This window comes from Ursus americanus, chromosome 1 (assembly GCF_024610735.1).
Source record: "Ursus americanus isolate L20-20 chromosome 1, mUrsAme1.1.p, whole genome shotgun sequence".
Classification (NCBI taxonomy): domain Eukaryota; kingdom Metazoa; phylum Chordata; class Mammalia; order Carnivora; family Ursidae; genus Ursus; species Ursus americanus.
In genome coordinates this window covers 70,705,916-70,723,122 of record NC_142127.1, presented here as the reverse complement: position 1 = coordinate 70,723,122, position 17,207 = coordinate 70,705,916, and the positions used below count along the sequence as shown (strand labels likewise).

Below are 17,207 nucleotides of genomic sequence, written 5' to 3'. Positions count from 1 at the left end.
ATGCAAACTTCAGTGCAGACCTGGGGTTCCTGGCTGGCTCAGTTGGTGGAGTGTGCAACTCTTGATCTTAGGGTTGTGAATTCAAGCCACATGTTGGGTATAGAGCTTACTTTAAAAAATGAAAAATTAGAAAATTAAAAAAAAATACAAACATCATCTCACAGTTTCTGTGGGTCAGGAATCCAGAGTGGGGCTAAAATATCGGGTTTTCACAGGCTGAAATCAAGGTGTTGGCAGGACTATGATCCTTTCTGAAGGTCTGGGGTAAAAATCTGTATTGAAGTTTATTCTGGTTGTTAGCAGAAATCAGTTCCTGGCAGTTTTAGGATTGAGGTCCCCATTTCCTTGCTGGGTTTTAACCAGGGGCTGCTCTCAGCTTCTAGAGGCACCTGCATTCCTTGTTTGCAGCCTTCTCCACCTTCAAGCCAGCAGAGCACACGTAATCTTCTTGTGCTTCAACTGTGACATGTAATCTAATCAGGAGTGTGAAATCCATCATTTTCACCGTCTAAGAGATGACGTAGGCATGTCTACCAGAAGGTGCGAAATCTTGGGCCCTGTAGTAGAAATCTGCTGACCACATTGCTCCACTGTTGCCTAGGAGATTCAAAGACAGATTGTCCCATAGATGGACCTAATCACATAAATCCTTTAAAAGCCATTTTCTCCAACTGGTTGCAGAAGGGTAAGTCAGAGATTTGAAGAACAAGAAGATTTTGTGTGCCCTGCTGGCTTGAAGGTGGAGAAGGCTGCAAACAAGGAATGCAGGTGTATCTAGAAACTGAGAGCAGCCCCTGGTTAAAACCCAGCAAGGAAACGGAGACCTCAGTCCTAAAACTGCCAGGAACGGAATTTGTGCATTGGTTTGTAAACGTGATGCCAGTTTCTTTTGCCTTTGTAAATTATTTGATGTTTTTATCTGTAGACTTTGATAATATTTTGCCTTTGAAATCTAATAGTTTTACAAAAGTATGTCATGAAGTTGATTTTTTTCCCCCAGTTTCCTGGTGAGTTCTTTCAATATGTAGGTTCAGATATACTTTTTTTCTATTTTTAGAAAGTGTTCTTGGGCCATAGTTTTATTTTATTTTTTGGAGGTGGAGGAGGGGCAAAGGGAAAGGGAGAGAATCTTAAGCAGGCTCCACACCCAGCACAGAGCCTGACGCAGGGCTGGATCTCCCAACCCTGAGGTCATGAACTGAGCTGAAATCAAGAGTTGGACATTATATGACTGAGCCACACAGGTGCCCTGGGCTGTAGTTTTTAAATATTACTTCTGATCTGTTTTTTTCTTTCTCAGTTACCCCAATAACACATATATTATTCCTTTGCCCATCTTCCATTCCTTTTTCTCTGACCTTCTTTACTTTTTCTTAGATTTTATTATTATTTTTAAGTATTCTCAACACTCAACATGGGGCTCAAACTCAAAACCACAAGATCAAGATTTGCACACTCCACCGACTGAGCCAGTGAGGCACCCCTGACCTTTTTTACTTTTTAATGCCATTTTCATTTCCTTGTTTTCCTGCTTTTCTTCAGAGACTCTTACTTTGATCTGAGTCAGTTCTCCCTTGGGCATCTTGTAACTTATTCCTCTTTTCCGAGATAATTTTACCTTTTCCACTGTCATAAGTGCAAACAAGTCTTTTATTTCTCTGACTTTTGTCCATTTCTGTCTTTAGTTTTTATAAAAATTTGTTTCACAGTGGTTCATCTGTCCTGAAAAGCTCATCTGAAATATATTTTATTTAGATTGTTCACTTTTTTCTTTTTTCTTTTAAAATATTAATTTAAATGTTTTATTTATTTTTATTTTATTTTCTTATAATTTTTTATTATGTTATGTTAGTCACCATACAGTACATCCTTAGTTTTTGATGTAGTGTTCCATGATTCATTATTTGCATATAACACCCAGTGCTCCATGCAATATATGCCCTCCTTAATACCCATCACAGGGCTATCCCAACCCCCACCCTCCTCCCCTCTGAAGCCCTCCGTTTGTTTCCCAGAGTCCACAGTCTCTCATGGTTCATTCCCCCTCCTGTTTACCTCCCCTTCCTTCTTCCCTTCCTTCTCCTACTGATCTTCCTGCTATTTATGTTCCATATTAGTGAGACCATATGATAATTGTCTTTCTCTGCTTGACTTATTTCACTTAGCATAATCTCCTCCAGTCCTGTCCATGTTGCTGCAAATGTTGTATAATCGTTCTGATGGCTGAGTAATATTCCATTGTATATATGGACCACATCTTCTTAATCCAGTCATCTGTTGAAGGGCATCTTGGCTCCTTCCACAATTTAGCTATTGTGGACAATGCTGCTATGAACATTGAAGTGCATACAGCCTTTCTCTTCACTACGTCTGTATCTTTGGGGTAAATACCCAATAGTGCAATTGCTGGATCATAGGGTAGCTCTTTTTAACTTTTTAAGGGACCTCCACACTGTTTTCCAAAGTGGCTGTACCAACTTGCATTCTCACCAACAGTGTAAGAGGGTTCCCCTTTCTCCACATCCTCTCCAACATTTGTTGTTTCTTGTCAATTTTTTCCATTCTAACTGGCGTAAGGTGGTATCTCGATGTGGTTTTGATTTGAATTTCCCTGATGGCTAATAATTTTGAACACTTTTTCATGTGTCTGTTAGTCATTTGTATGTCTTCATTGGAAAAGTGTTCATATCTTCTGACCATTTTTTGGTTTAATTATTTGTTTCCCGTGTATTGAGTTTAAGAAGTTCTTTGTAGATCTTGGATACCAGTCTTTTATCTGTAGTGTCATTTGCAAATATCTTCTCCCATTCCGTGGGCTGCCTTTTAGTTTTGTTGACTTTTTCCTTGGCTGTGCAGAAGCTTTTTATCTTGATGAAGTCCCACAAGTTCATTTTTTTTTTTGTTTCTCTTGCCTTTGGAGATGTGTCATGAAAAACGTTGCTGTGGGCCCATGTCAAAGAGGTTGCAACCTAGGTTTTCCTCTAGGATTTTGGTGGATTCCTATCTCACGTCGAGGTCTTTCATCCATTTGGAGTTTATCTTTGTGTATGCTGTGAGAGAGTGGTCAGGTTTCATTCTTTTGCATATAGATGTCCAATTTTCCCAGCACCATTTATTGAAGAGACTGTCTTTTTTCCACTGGATGTTTTTTCCTGCTTTGTCAAAGATTAGTTGCCCAAAGAGCCGAGGGTCCATTTCTGGGTTCTCTATTCTGTTCCATTGGTCTATGTGTGTGTTTGTGCCAGTACCATGCTGTCTCTGTGATCACAGCTTTGTACGATGGCTTAAAATCCGGCAACATGATGCCCCCAGCTTTGTTTTTCCTTTTCAGGAATTCCTTGGCAGATTCGGGACCTTTTCTGGTTCCACACAAATTTAAGTGCTGTTTGTTCCAGTTCTTTGAAAAATGTCATTGGTATTTTGATTGGGATGGCATTGATTGCTCTGGGTAGCATGGACATTTTAACTATGTTAATTCTTCCAATCCATGAGCGTGGAATATTTTTCCTTCTTTTTGTGTCTTCTTCAATGTCTTTCAAGAGTGATTTGTAGTTTCTAGAATATAGGTCCTTTACGTCTCTGGTTAAGTTAATTCCGAGATACTGTATGATTTTTGGTGCTATTGTAAATGGAATGGATTCCCTGATTTCTCTTTCTTCAGTCTCATTGTTCGTGCATAGAAATGCAACTGATTTCTGAGCATTGATTTTGGATCCTGCCACATTACTGAATTGCTCTATAAGTTCTAGTCGTTTGGGGGTGGAGTCTTTTGGGTTTTCCATATAGAGTATCATGTCATCTGCGAAGAGAGACAGTTTGACTTCTTCTTTGCTGATTCAAATACCATTTATCTCTTTTTGTTGTCTGATTGCTGTTGCAAGGACTTCTAGTACTATGTTGAATAATGTGAGAGTGGGCATCCTTGTCGTGTTCCTGATCTTAAGGGAAAGGCTTTCAGCTTTTCCCCATTGAGAATGATATTCACTGTAGGCTTTCATAGATGGTTTTTATGAAATTGAGGAATGTACCCTCTATCCTTACACTCTGGAGTGTTTTAATCAGGAAAGGATGCTGTATTTTGTCAAATGCTTTTTCTGCATCAATTGACAGGATCCTATCGTTCTTGACCCTTTTCTTGTTGATATGATCTATCACACTGATTGATTTGTGAATATTGAACCACCCTTGCATCCCAGGGATGAATCCCACTTGGTCATGATGGATAATCCTTTTAATGTACTGTTGGATCCTATTAGCTAAGATCTTGTTGAGAATTTTCGCATCCATATTCATCAGGGATATTGGTCTGTAATTCTTTTTGATGGGGTCTTTGCCTGGTTTGGGGATCAAGGTAATACTGGCCTCATAGAATGAGTTTGGTAGTTTTCCTTCTGTTTCTATTTTTTGGAAACAGCTTCAGGAGAATAGGTATTATTTCTTCTTTGAATGTTTGGTAGAATTCCCTGGGGAATCCGTCAGGCCCTGGACTCTTGTTTTTGGGGAGGTTTTTGATCACTGCTTCAATCTCTTCATAATTAATCGGTCTGTTTAAATCATCAATTTCTTCCTGTTTCAGTCTTAGTAGTTTATAGGTTTCCAGGAAGGCATCCGTTTCTTCCAGGTTGTTTAATTTATTGACATAAAGCTGTTGATAGAAGTTTCTAATGATCCGTCCTATTTCATTGGTGTTGGTTGTGATCTGTCCCCTTTCATTCATAATTTTATTAATTTGGGTCCTTTCTCTATTATTTTGAATAAGTCTGGCCAGTGGCTTATCGATCTTATTTATTCTTTCAAAGAACCAGCTTCTAGTTCCGTTGATCTGCTCTGCTGTGCTCCTGGTTTCTAATTTGTTGATCTCTGCTCTAATCTTGATCACCTGCCTTCTCATGCGTGGGTTAGGCCTGTTCTTCTGTTCCAGCTCCAGCTTCTTGAGGTGAGAATATAAAAACTGCATTTTAGATTTTTCTATTCTTTGAGTGAGGCTTGGATGGCTATGTATTTTCCCCTTAGGACCGCCTTTGCAGTGTCCCATAGGTTTTGGACTGATGTGTTTTCATTCTCATTGGTCTCCAAAAATTGTTTACACTGATTTTTAATTTCCTGGTTTACCCAATCATTCTTGAGCAGGATGGTTCTTAGTTGCCAAGTGTTTGAGTTTCTTCCAAATTTTTCCTTGTGATTAAGTTCCAGTGTCAAAGCATTGTGGTCTGAGAATATGCAGGGAATAATCTCAGTCTTTTGGTATCTGTTGAGACCTGTTTTGTGACCCAGTATGTGGTCTATTCTGGAGAAAGTTCCATGTGCATTCGAAAAGAATGAGTATTCTGTTGCTCTGGGGTGTAGTGTTCTGTATATATCTATGAGGTCCATCTGGTCTATTATGTCATTCAAAGCTCTTGTTTCTTTGTTGATTTTGTGCTTAGGTGATCTGTCTATTGCTGAGAGTGGAGTGTTGAGGTCCCCTACTATTAACGTATTATTATCTATATGTTTCTTTATTCTGGTTAAGAGTTGGCTCGTGTATCTTGCTGCTCCCCTGTTGGGGGCATAGATATTTATAATTGTCATATCCACTTGTTGGATACATCCTTTAAGAATAATGTAGTGTCCTTCTGTATCTCTAACTACAGTCTTTAGTTTAAAATCTAGTCTGTCTGATATGAGAATTGCTACCCCAGCTTTCTTTTGAGGTCCATTGGCATGAAAAATGGTTTTCCATCCCTTCACTTTCAGTCTGGATGTATCTTTAGGTTCAAGATGAGTCTCTTGTAGACAGCAAATGGATGGGTCATGTCTTTTTATCTGCAACCCTGTGGTGTTTTATGGGAGCATTTAGGCCATTCATATTGAGAGTGATTATTTAGAGAGATCATTTTAATGATGTCATGTGGCCTGTGAAGTCTTTGTTTGTATAGATTGTAAATTTCTGTTCTCTATCACTCTTGGGGCCTTTTTACTTTTATAGAACCCCACCCCCCCAATATCTCTTGTAGGGCTGGTTTCATGGTAACGAATTTGGTCAGTGTCTGGCGATCCTGGAATTATCTCTCCATCAATTGTGAATGACAGTCTTGCTGGATAAAGGATCCTTGGCTGCATGTTCTTCTCAGAGCTTTGAAAATACCCTGCCTACCCTTCCTAGTCTGCCAGGTCTCTGTAGACAGGTCTGACATTATTCTGATATTTTTCCCTCTGTACGTAAGGATTTTCTTCCCCCTGGCTACTTTCAATACTGTATCCTTGGATCTAATATTTGTGAATTGCACTATGATGTGACGTGTTGTAGGTCTGTTGTCATTCACCTTGGGAGGGGTCCTCTCTGCCTCTTGGACACGAAGGCTTGTTTCCTTTGCCAGATTAGGGAAGTTCTCAGCTACAATTTGTTCAAATATCTCTTTTAAACCTCTCTCTCTCTCCACCCCCTTGGGGATGCCGATGAATCTGACATTGGAACGTTTCATTGAGTCAATAATCTCCCATAATCTACATTCTTGAGATTGGATTTTTTTGAGCCAAGTTTCTGTTTTAACTTTCTCTTCTACCATCCCATCCTCCAATTCACTAATTCGACCTTCTGCCTCATTTACCCTGGCCGTCAGAGCATCTAGTTTTGACTGTAGTTGATTCATAGCATTTTTAATTTCTGCCAGATTCACTCTCATTTCCACCCTTAGAGATTCTATATTCTTGTTAATATTTTTGTTAATATTTTTTTTCAAGCCTATACATCATCTTGACCATTGTTACTCTGAACTCCATTTCTGACAATTTGGTTATATCCATATCCATCAGTTCTGTTGCTGAAGCCACAGACTCATTATCTTTTCTTTGCTGGGGGGGATTTCTCCTTCTCATTCTGATGAGGAGAGGTTTCGGGGTTGTCCAGAGCCCAAATTATTGACCAGGACTCAGGCAGTGTGCTCCTGTTTTAGAGGGACCTTAGGCATGTGGGCTTCTTGATTTTTCATCCTGCCTTCTGGGGGAGGGGCCTGCCGCACTGATACTCAGGCAACCCTGTTTGGGTAGAGCCCCCCTGTCCCCTCTTGGGGGGGATGGGGATGGGCACAATGTGAGCTGATATTTCCAGGCTTTTGTTCTCTGGCGGCTTTCCCTGGCGGTTTGCTGTGCCTCTTCTGAGAGTCAGAGCAGCAATGGCCGTATCCTAGCCTCTGTCTCAGAGAGATTGCAGTCCGCTCTCCACTGAGCTCTCTTGGCCACTCTAACTCTGTTACTGTTGGTGCTGCTAAAAACCCCGCAGCGTCCCGGGATGTGCGCCCCACAGCCGTTCTCCCAGTCCTTGCTCCCAGGGCCGGCACATCTCTGTCCTTTGTGCTTCTAACACCGCCAGCCGCCCCTGGTTCCCACCCACTCTCCCGAGCTCCTGGTTTCAGTCTAGTTCGACTGTGTGCTCCAGAGCTCCAGTTGTCAGTCTGGTGGCGCACGCTCCTGGCTCACTGGTCTCAGTCCGCTCTCTCGTGGGTGCCATCTGCGAGCCCCGCCTGTCCCCCGTGCAGGTGGCTGCCGCTTCCCAGCGCCCGAACTTGGCGGCTCCCTCCCCCTTCCATTTATCTTCCGATATCTGTGCACAGTTTCATGGCTCCCCGCTTCGTACCTCAATACTCAGTGCTGGAGATGTTCATTTGTAGAGATCCAGATGTATCTTCCTGCGTCTCAGGCTCGTTCCGTGGATGTTCAGGCTCGTCTGGTACCTATCCAGCTCGACTCGGGGGACTGGCTGAAAAAGGGGTCCCCTACTTCTTTTCCATCTTTTCTCCCCCTCCTAGGCTATTTTCATCTGTAAGTCCCTTGAGCTCCCCTGCTTTCCTTGCTGCCTGTGGAGGTGCTGGGTGGGGCCTGTTGGATCCGCAGCTTTTTCCTGGCAAAAGCTGCTCGCCCGGTGCTCTCTGCTCTGGCGCTGCGTCTTGCCTCTTAGTTTTGTTGACTGTTTCCTTGGCTGTGCAGAAGCTTTACATCTTGATGAAGTCCCACAACTTCATTTTTTCATTTCTCTTGCCTTTGGAGATGTGTCATGAAAAAAGTTGCTGTGGCCGATGTCGTAGAGGTTGCTGCCTATGCTCTCCTCTAGAATTTCGATGGATTCCTGTCTCACATCGAGGTCTTTCATCCATTTGGAGTTTATCTTTGTGCATGGTGTGAGAGAGTGGTCAAGTTTCATTCTTTTGCATATAGCTGTCCAGTTGGATTGTTCACTTTGAAGTTTCTTCTCCTTCCTGAGGGTTTTTTACTGGAGGCAATCTTCCTCCATTGAGATGGAGGGAATTGCATTCCTGAGTTTGTGCAGGACTCTTAAGGTCTTAACTTTCCTCTGGGATTGGGTTGTGTTGCAGTATTTCTAATAATATCGAGCCCTCATTTGGCCATAGAGCAAAGTCCAGTGCTTTTCAGGATGTTCCTTGTATTGGTGGAGAAGTTTTTGTGTTGTGGGGTTGAGAGTTCTTCAATTTTTTGTTTCTCTCTCTCTTTTTTTTACTGACCCTAAAACTTCATTTTCCTTTTCCCTTAACAGTCCAGTTTCCAGTGGGGGCCTCTCCCTTTTTTCTCCTCCTCTGGCAGACATGCATTTTGCAGAGTGCCACTTTAAATCGTGCCTTTAAATCCTGTGTACTTGGAAATTCCTTTCCTGTAGTTCATACTCTGATCTGCCTGGACACTTTTTTCAGTACTCCCAGGTTCAGGGGCATTTAGTCCTTGTGGCGGCGGTGTCAGATCCACCTTAAACCTCTTCACTAGCTTCCTTTCTCTACCTGGATCTGCCTTTGTCTGCTCCAAAACTTGTAGCAAGGTGGGGCAGAAGTGGGAAAGCGCACACATTAGGATTTGGTGATTTTTCTTACTTAAAGATTTGAGACTGAAATTTAAAGATTGTCCGCAAGTTATACTAAGTGTGGTTTTATGTAGAATTCACTTTTCCTTTTTTGTTTCCTATTGCTTGTGAAGGAAATAGGAGGAGATAGGTAGCTAAGCAGCTGCCTCAAAGTCTCTATAAGTTATTAAACATGCAGTTTTAAAAGCTCAGGGAGAACTTTATAGTCTGTGGCTGTCTCCTATAAATGCTTTGGAGGAAACGGAGAGTCAATATGAAGGGAACCTAGCACCTACTCAGAGCTCTGGGGCTGCGTTAATGAAGTTCAGTTGTGACCACACTGGTGTATTTCTCTGCTTATAGTCTTTTGATAGACATCTGTGGTTTTGATCTGATACCCCCATTTCCCCTTTCTTCTAGAAACATCAGAGATTTCCTTTTGGGAACTGTTCTGTTTCAGATGGATACATCTCGCCTCTAGACCTAGCCAATTAGTACATAATCTGTCTTTGACATTACAGTGATTGATTGAGGGTCGGCATGTCATCAGCCCATCCAGTGAGACTCAATCCTGGATTTATTAGAGCTTTATGAAATCTCTGCTGGGGTTAGTAAGCAGAAAATATTCCAGTCTCTTCTAGTCTTCTATGTTTTGTACATTGTTTCTGACCACTTACATAATGGCTCGTAGTAGCAGCTGGTTTCGAGTCCCTATTGCCTAAAGTCCAGGGTGGAGAACCTGTGATGATGTAGAGCCGTGTGAACCTGAAGTCCTCTTGCTCAATGATATGAGACTGATCGGAGATGAGAGCCCAGAGTAAATGCCCTTGAGGAGATGCCAAATACCATAGTAGTGACATTTCTTAGATATTTTGCTCTTTTTTTTTTTTTTTTAGATTTTATTTATTTATTTGACAGAGATAGAGACAGCCAGCGAGAGAGGGAACACAAGCAGGGGGAGTGGGAGAGGAAGAAGCAGGCTCATAGCAGAGGAGCCCGATGTGGGGCTCGATCCCAGAACGCTGGGATCACGCCCTGAGCCGAAGGCAGATGCTTAACAACTGCGCTACCCAGGCGCCCCAGATATTTTGCTCTTCTTACAAATAGTGTCCTGAGGTAGACCCAATAGCCAAAGCAAGAGCCTTGTCTCCTTTTTGTTAATGGACTCAAATCTAAACTAGGGAATTTTATAAGACAAAACATTAAAATGTGAAACTATTTTAGAAAACCAGTAGAGTCTTAGACGTGTAAATGAGCTCTGGCTGTGTATAAAACAACTGACCCCTGAGATAAAAACGAGGCCAAAAGATCTTCTGTTAAGAACTGGAAGCCTGTCAGTAAAGAGACTGGGTGAAACTGCAAGCAAAAACGTCATTGGGCTAATAGAAGCCGAAGGACAACCATCTGAAATCTAATGATGCCACTCGGGGAGATGAGCCCGCAATTCTGTCTTTCCTCTAAACTCCCAAGTGAAATAGAACAGCACTTGATACAAGTGTTAGTTAACTCATCCTACTAACTCTGGAACATCAGATCCTTCAGGCCGAAATCTTAAAGTCTAAAGAGCAGGGTGCCTGGGTGGCTCAGTTGGTTAAGCATCTGACTCTTGATTTCAGATCAAGTCATGATCTCAGGGTTGTGACATTGAGCCACATGTAGGGCCCTGCACTGGGCGTGGAGCCTGCTTAAGATTTTCCTCTCCTTCTCTCTCTGCCCTTGCCCCCCCCCCCCAACAAAAAAGTTGCCTAAAAGAAAAGCCAAATGACTTACAGTGTGAGTGGTTTTGTCTTTTTTTAAAAATTTAAAAAAGATTTTATTTATTTATTTGACAGAGAGACAGCCAGCGAGAGAGGGAACACAAGCAGGGGGAGTGGGAGAGGAAAAAGCAGGCTCCCAGCAGAGGAGCCTTATGTGGGGCTCGATCCCAGGACTCTGGGATCATGCCCTGAGCCGAAGGCAGACGCTTAGTGACTGAGCCACCCAGGTACCCCGAGAGCGGTTTTGTCTTAATATAAAAATGACTTTATGACAAAAGATGGTAATAAAAGATGAATTTGAAAATGTGTAGTAATTATAGAAGTTTGAGAGGAAATGATTATTTGCTTTGGTTTACTAAAACCACTCTAAAAAATGAGAATTTACAGCAATTTTGAGTCCTTTCCTAAGTCTCAACCATATCTGATACTTTGGGATCACTGATCAGAATCCAGATTGATTCTTCCTAGATTTTCATAAATCTTTTTGTACTAACAGGAAAAGGTGGGTGGGTGTTAAAACAGCAGACATAATACCATTGCCTATCCCTTAATTCAGTAGCCACAGCTTAGTCTCCTTGCTTCAGCACTATAGTTGTCAAAAAAGTCAAAACATCTTCAGATCTTGTATTAGAATCCCCTTTAAGTCTGATGTTACCACATGGGTAAGTCTATTGCTAAAGCAAACCACCCATCATTTTTCTACTACTTATTATTTTCAATTTCCTTTTCCTATTATCCATTGTTATAATATTCTTTGAACATATAGCTACAGTAACTGTTTTAATGTCTCTGTCACTCCTAACATCTATGTTAGTTCTGGGTCAAATTTGCTTCTTCATATACCTGATAATTTTGAATACCACAAATTGTGATTTTTTTTTTTTAACCTTGATGGGTGCCATATATTTTTGTATTCCTCTAAATATTCCTGCGCTCTGTTTTGGAATGCAGTTACTTGGAAATGGGTCATTTGGGGTCTTGCCCTTTTACGATTCGTTAGGAGCAGAGCAGTGCTCACTGTAGGGTTAACTAGTCTATACATCTGAGACTGATACTCTTTTACAGTGTCCTGTAAATTATGAGGTTTCTGATTCTGGCTGGTGCGAACTGGTACTGTGTGTGGAGCTCTAAACTTGGACCCTTTTGGATGATTCTTTCTCCACTTTGGGGGGCTTCTTCCCGTGCATGTGCTGACCAGTACCCAGCTGAATCCTCAGAGGAACTTCAGGACCTCTCTGAAGTTCTCCCTCCGTGCAGCTCTCTCCTCTCTGGGCCTGGGTCCTGGACTCCAGTCGTCCTTGTCTCCCTGGGCTCCAGCTCCTTAACTCAGGGCGCCCACCTTGATTTGCCCTCCTGGCCATGCAGCATGAACGCTCTGAAGGCTCAAAGCTGGGGGCAATAGCAGGGTTCACCTCATTTGGTCCCTCTCTCTCAGGGATCATTTTTCCTTGTCACGTGATATCTGGCGTCTTAAACACCGTTGGACTTTTTGTTTGTTTTTTGGTTGTTTCCGATGGATGTAGAGGCCCACCGTGGAAGCTAGTGTCTACAACAGACACTTACAAAGGTACTATAGAAACACTTCCGCAAATGTAGCACTCTAAATAGGCTAACTATAAGCTTTACTAGAAATGATCACCGGCCTAACTCTAGAATTCACTTCTCCCAAGCTATTGTTTAGTATAGCCAACCTAAAAAATGATAAAAAGTTACGTTACACTGACTTTATCAATAATGATACTCTTTAAGGACAATATACACAAGTGAAGAAAAATGTCTTTGCTCCGGATGAGGGAGATAAACAGATTCTTGGCCAGTAACAGTCAAGGTCATGACAACGCTCAGGAAGGGTGGATTTAAACCCATTAAGGTTGATCATCTCTCCTGTACAGTAAACTGGGATCTTTTTTCCTACAAAGAATTCAGGACTAAGGTCAACTGTTCTGTGGGGCTCTTGGTTAGACTATTTCAAGATTGACTCCCTGGTCCCCTCAACTGACTATATCTTATGAAGAGTCCACAGGGATAGATTCTGTGGAAGTTAGACACCTTGAGGCGGCTTTTCCTGGCCTGCCAATCAGTGAGCCCTCACCTCTGAAGTCCAACAACAGGAATGGACGCACTCCAATAAACTTGTTTGAATGCCACTGAACAGTCTCACCCCCATTAACTACACTTCTACAGATGGCATCAAGCCTTATAAGCCTCTGAAAGCTTGAAATCCTTGAACTCCATGCCTCCCCCAAACCCCATATAGGGTCAGCAGTCTGCTCTGCTCAGGCAGGACTCTGTCTGACCAACACCGCTCTCCCTTACCAGCCTGAGCGTTAAACTCAGCTTTGTCTTTTTTATGGCAGTGGTGGGCTCTTCAACCTCTGAGCGTCTTATTTTTGGCATTCTCTCCAATTTCACAATTGCTCACTTGATTTAGGTCCTGATAGTATCAGTAGCTGCCATGGCTTGAGCATCAATTAAGCTAGGTATTACGGTAACCCCGACTTAATGTATATAATCTACCACCCAGTATCTGAAATACAAAATGGGGATTTATTGCTTACTATAGTAAGGAAGAGCTACATTGCTCAGGCATAGTTTCCTGGAGCAGAGCAGACTGCTATACAGAATAATTTGCTTGTCCAAGGAAGCTGTAAATACAATCTCTTATATAAAAATAGATACAGGGGTGCCTGGCTGGCTCAGTTGGTAGAGCGTGTGACTCTTGACCTCGGGGTGGTGAGTTCACGCTCCACACTGGGGGTAGAACTTAATAAAATACAGAAGAGAGATATCCTCTTACTAAAGATGTGCTGGTAACTATCTAGCATAAAAGGGTATATGTTTGTATGTAGAAAAGTTCCACCATTTTCCAGGTGATTCCAGTTCCAGGGATTATCTACTAGATGTTAGGATATTTTGTTTCAGTGAAATGCCCTAGTCTATCATTTGGTTGCCCTATCATCTAGTACCTCAGTGCTTTTTGATAAAATGTACTTAGAAAAATAGCCAAGCATTATGCAACAGCATCTCCTATCATACAATAAATTAATATAAATTTATTGGGTGGAAAATGGGGAAAAGGACAAAAAAGATGGGGGTGGTTCTGTACCGATATCAGTAAGTTCATAAAACGATAAACTCAAGTCCAAAACCTTCAGCCCCCATCAAAGACTTCATGTTCTGATGACTGTGGAAAAGGCCAGCGCTGGTTGCGGGGCTCAGGCAATCACGGCGGTGCAGCTCTGAACGAAGACGCGCCTCTGTCAAGGACCTCACTTTCTCTCTAGTTCAGAATGACACTTCTTGGGCACAAGTTTAAGATTCTGTTTATTCTCCCATCGATGTAGAGCAGACTGGCTGAATGCCACATCGTGCCTGTTACCTTGGTCCTGTTGGAAAGAAAACAGACCTAACACTGTTCAAAACTACCTGCAGAGCTGAGGACCCATTTTGTCTTTATGAATATTATCTATTCCTCCAGGTGAGTGGTTTTACTCTAGACGGACTGGGAGACGTGCAACTTTTAAGGAAGAAATTTAGTTCATTTGTTTTCCTGGCAGTTTAAAGAAATCTAAAGATTAGTGGGGAGAGCAGCTGGATGAAGAGAGAAATTCTGCAATGAGAAGTCTGAGAGGCAGAAGGCAGCCCTGTCTAAACCCCCTACCTCTTCCAGCCACCTATCTTCTCGGGGAAGCCTCTGCAGCCGGTTTTTCGTCAGCTCAAGTTGGAGGCCATCAAACCTGCACTTAAACCAGCGATGAGCTTCTTCCAGGTTAGCTGTTATCTGAACATGTAAGAGTTATCAGTTAAAATCACAACAAAGAAAGTTATGTTTTTTGTGTATTAGTTCCAGAGACCTTTTTACCCAGATGTTTAAAGACCCAAATTCTGAATGCAAGGTCCTTGCAACCTATTTGCATAACATACGTCCTACAGATGGGAGTGATTTGTGAATGCAGAGCTGAACGCCTGCTGCTTTCATGCATTTATTAGTATTTCCTGGATGTGATCAGAAAGTAAGAGGACCCAGGAGGAAAATTAGAATGAAAAGGACAAGATGGCACTGCGAACTATGGTAGTTCAAACCATAGTTTGAATTTTTGAGTTCTGTTAAGACTAAATAGTCTCCAGAGTCCCCACACTAGATCTTTCTTTTGGGCTTTATGAAAGTAACTGAATTAGTATAAGACTGGACTAGCTTAGTGTACATTGCATTCTCTTTATTTCCTTTATCATCAAAATATTTTAGACTATAGCTCCTAAGCACAAACTTCCAAATTACCTTTGTTAGACTTCTAGTAGTCTGCCTTTGAAGATGATCTGGAATCAGTATTTGTTTATTTGACAAGTTTTTACTAAGTGCCTATACGTGCCTGGCACTTGTGTATGTGTGGGATACTTCAGTATTTTAAGGCAAAGCTGACAGGTTTTTAGGTTATATAAAGGTTGCTTCAAAATAGCTCCAGAACATATCCTCTAGAATAAAAAGTAAAATGACTGTTTTCCCCATGTGGTTATTTGTTTCATGGACAGCATTCTCGTTTGTGGAAAGCTACAAAGCTCAAGTACGTTCCAGGGCTGTTTGTATATCCTAATCCCAGGGATATTCTCACACCCCCCTCCCCAAACCCAACCCCACCTTTCTCCAGCACTCTTTACCAGGGGTGAAGGGAAAGATGCTTGAAATGGCCCTGTACATCAGGTCCCCTCTTGTATGGTGGATGAGAAGGAAGGTGCTACTTACTGAAACTTACTATTCTGTCATGCTGTTAGATGACTCAGAGTAAGTCTTACTATCCTGACTTTTCTAGATGTGGTAACTGATGAGTTAAAGTAAATGTAACTTCCTCAAGGGCACAGCAAGTGTCTCAGCTGGCATTCAAACTCATGTGTGTCAGAGTCCATTTTCCTTTTAATATACCATTCTGATAGTCCTATTGTCCTGTCATTTAATGGCTATAAAAAGGACAAATCATGACCAACGGATGAAATCGTCACCATGATACCTTAAGAATCTGTTTTCTTATCTGGAAAATGAGTGGTTGTGTCAGACAATGATTTCAAAGATCCTTTCTAGCTCTAAGAAATGTTTGATTTTAAATACCTTCAAAAAGATCTATTTAAGATTAGAGAAAGCAAAGTCACAAATTAAAAGAGCCTTTGAGGGGTGCCTGGCTGGGTCAGTCAGAAAAGCAAGCAAGTCTTAATCTCAGGGTTGTGAGTTTGAGCCCCATGTTGGGTGGAGAGATTACTTAAAAAAAACAAAACTAAAAAATAGGGCCTAGTTTACATTTCTAGTTATTGACTGAACAGAGAGCTTCCATTTTTATTAGTGATGTCAAGCAGTAATGCATTAAAATCTACACACATGCTGGTCTTCCCTTCTTATATTTAGGGGTAGAGACTTGGACTTGGTTTAGTCAGTAGTATTTCAGCATTCTCTTATCAGGACGCAGAATGTCAATCTTAAAATTATTCTTCAGAGTAGACATAAGACATAGGAGTGTAACAGGCAAGAACCAGTAACTTAACTAACAACTATGTTAAGGAAGGATTTTACCTGGACTTGTCTAAGTCTTTATGTCCATGGCTTACCTGTTCTGATTCCACACTGGCTTCTTTCAGTTTATGCTCTGTTGCTTCTTTACATTTCTTTAGGTGTCTGATAGTTTCTTCCAATTCCTGAAAATGTGACAGAAAGGTTTTTTACAAATTCCCAATGTACCATATGGAACAAAAAGCTTCCATATCGTAATAAATGGGCAGCCGAATTATGAAAGTATGACGGGATTATACTTTCTAACTTCAGGTGCTACCAAAATACAAGATAAAAACTGTTCCTCTCAGTGGTATATACATAATGCATTGATCACAGATTTTGATTTTATGTATTCTCCTGAGGAAGAAGTGATTAACATCTCTTTCCAGAACTGAAGGAATACTTTTTCACAGGAGACAACGTCTGCTGAAAGGCGAGAGCTTGATGATCTCTGGAAGTCCCTTCTCAGTGATAGAATGTTATGCTTTTCAGAAGGCAGGGTGTAGCTATGAGTCCTATCACAGCGGCAGGTGTATCTGAGCTTCAGGAAAGAACCAAAGGGTATGAAGTTCCTGAAAGACTATGAAATTCAAGTCAGAAGTCTAGGAACCAGTATTTTGCATATGGGAGCTTCAGCTGTTAAGAATGAATATTTTATACATTGAAAATTGAGAATATGTGCCATATTCAAAGCTACAGACTTCTTCCTCTTGCAGGTTTATGTTTCTTCTACAGAATCCAGAAAATCTAGGTGCTCTGATGCTGGGTTTCGGTACACACCATTCACTGCTCTTCTCTGAGAAGACCCCGTGGAAGCCTCTCACCTGGCACCGGCTCTCCAGTTCCTGCCTTACTTTCCGCTCCGCCTCGAGTCGCAGCTCTTGCTGTTTGTTCCGCGCTGATGTCTCATACTGGCTCTTGGCCAACAGCTGCATCTCCTTCTGTAGGTTAGTCATTTCAGATACGAACTTCTGGATACTCAGTGACTGGGGGGGGGGGGCACAAAGAGGGAAGCAGTTGGTGAAGCTGTCCGCCTCTGAGATTTTATGCATTCACATAGTGAACATGGAGTTTGTGAAAATCATCT

At 41.8% G+C, this 17,207-nt stretch overlaps 2 protein-coding genes across 8 annotated transcripts in view; one reads left to right on the top strand and one right to left on the bottom strand.

Annotated features, from left to right (window-relative positions):
- GTF3C3 (general transcription factor IIIC subunit 3) overlaps nucleotides 1–17,207 on the top strand; it is a 74,095-nt gene that overhangs the window by 50,749 nt on the left and 6,139 nt on the right. For all 6 annotated transcript variants that reach the window (XM_087862261.1, XM_087862249.1, XM_087862252.1 and 3 more), the window contains 3 exons: nucleotides 13,929–14,062; nucleotides 14,142–14,353; nucleotides 16,837–17,067. The gene's annotated coding sequence lies outside the window, so the exon portion shown is untranslated. The remainder of the gene's footprint in view (nucleotides 1–13,928; nucleotides 14,063–14,141; nucleotides 14,354–16,836; nucleotides 17,068–17,207) is intronic.
- The window catches only part of CCDC150 (coiled-coil domain containing 150), an 81,202-nt gene continuing 77,645 nt past the window's right edge, over nucleotides 13,651–17,207 (bottom strand). For both annotated transcript variants that reach the window (XM_045806376.2, XM_087862274.1), the window contains 4 exons: nucleotides 16,945–17,106; nucleotides 16,177–16,263; nucleotides 14,246–14,365; nucleotides 13,651–13,970 (listed from right to left, as the gene is read on the bottom strand). In XM_045806376.2, coding sequence (XP_045662332.2) covers nucleotides 13,854–13,970; nucleotides 14,246–14,365; nucleotides 16,177–16,263; nucleotides 16,945–17,106 — 486 coding nt within the window. In that variant the 3' untranslated portion in view covers nucleotides 13,651–13,853. The remainder of the gene's footprint in view (nucleotides 13,971–14,245; nucleotides 14,366–16,176; nucleotides 16,264–16,944; nucleotides 17,107–17,207) is intronic.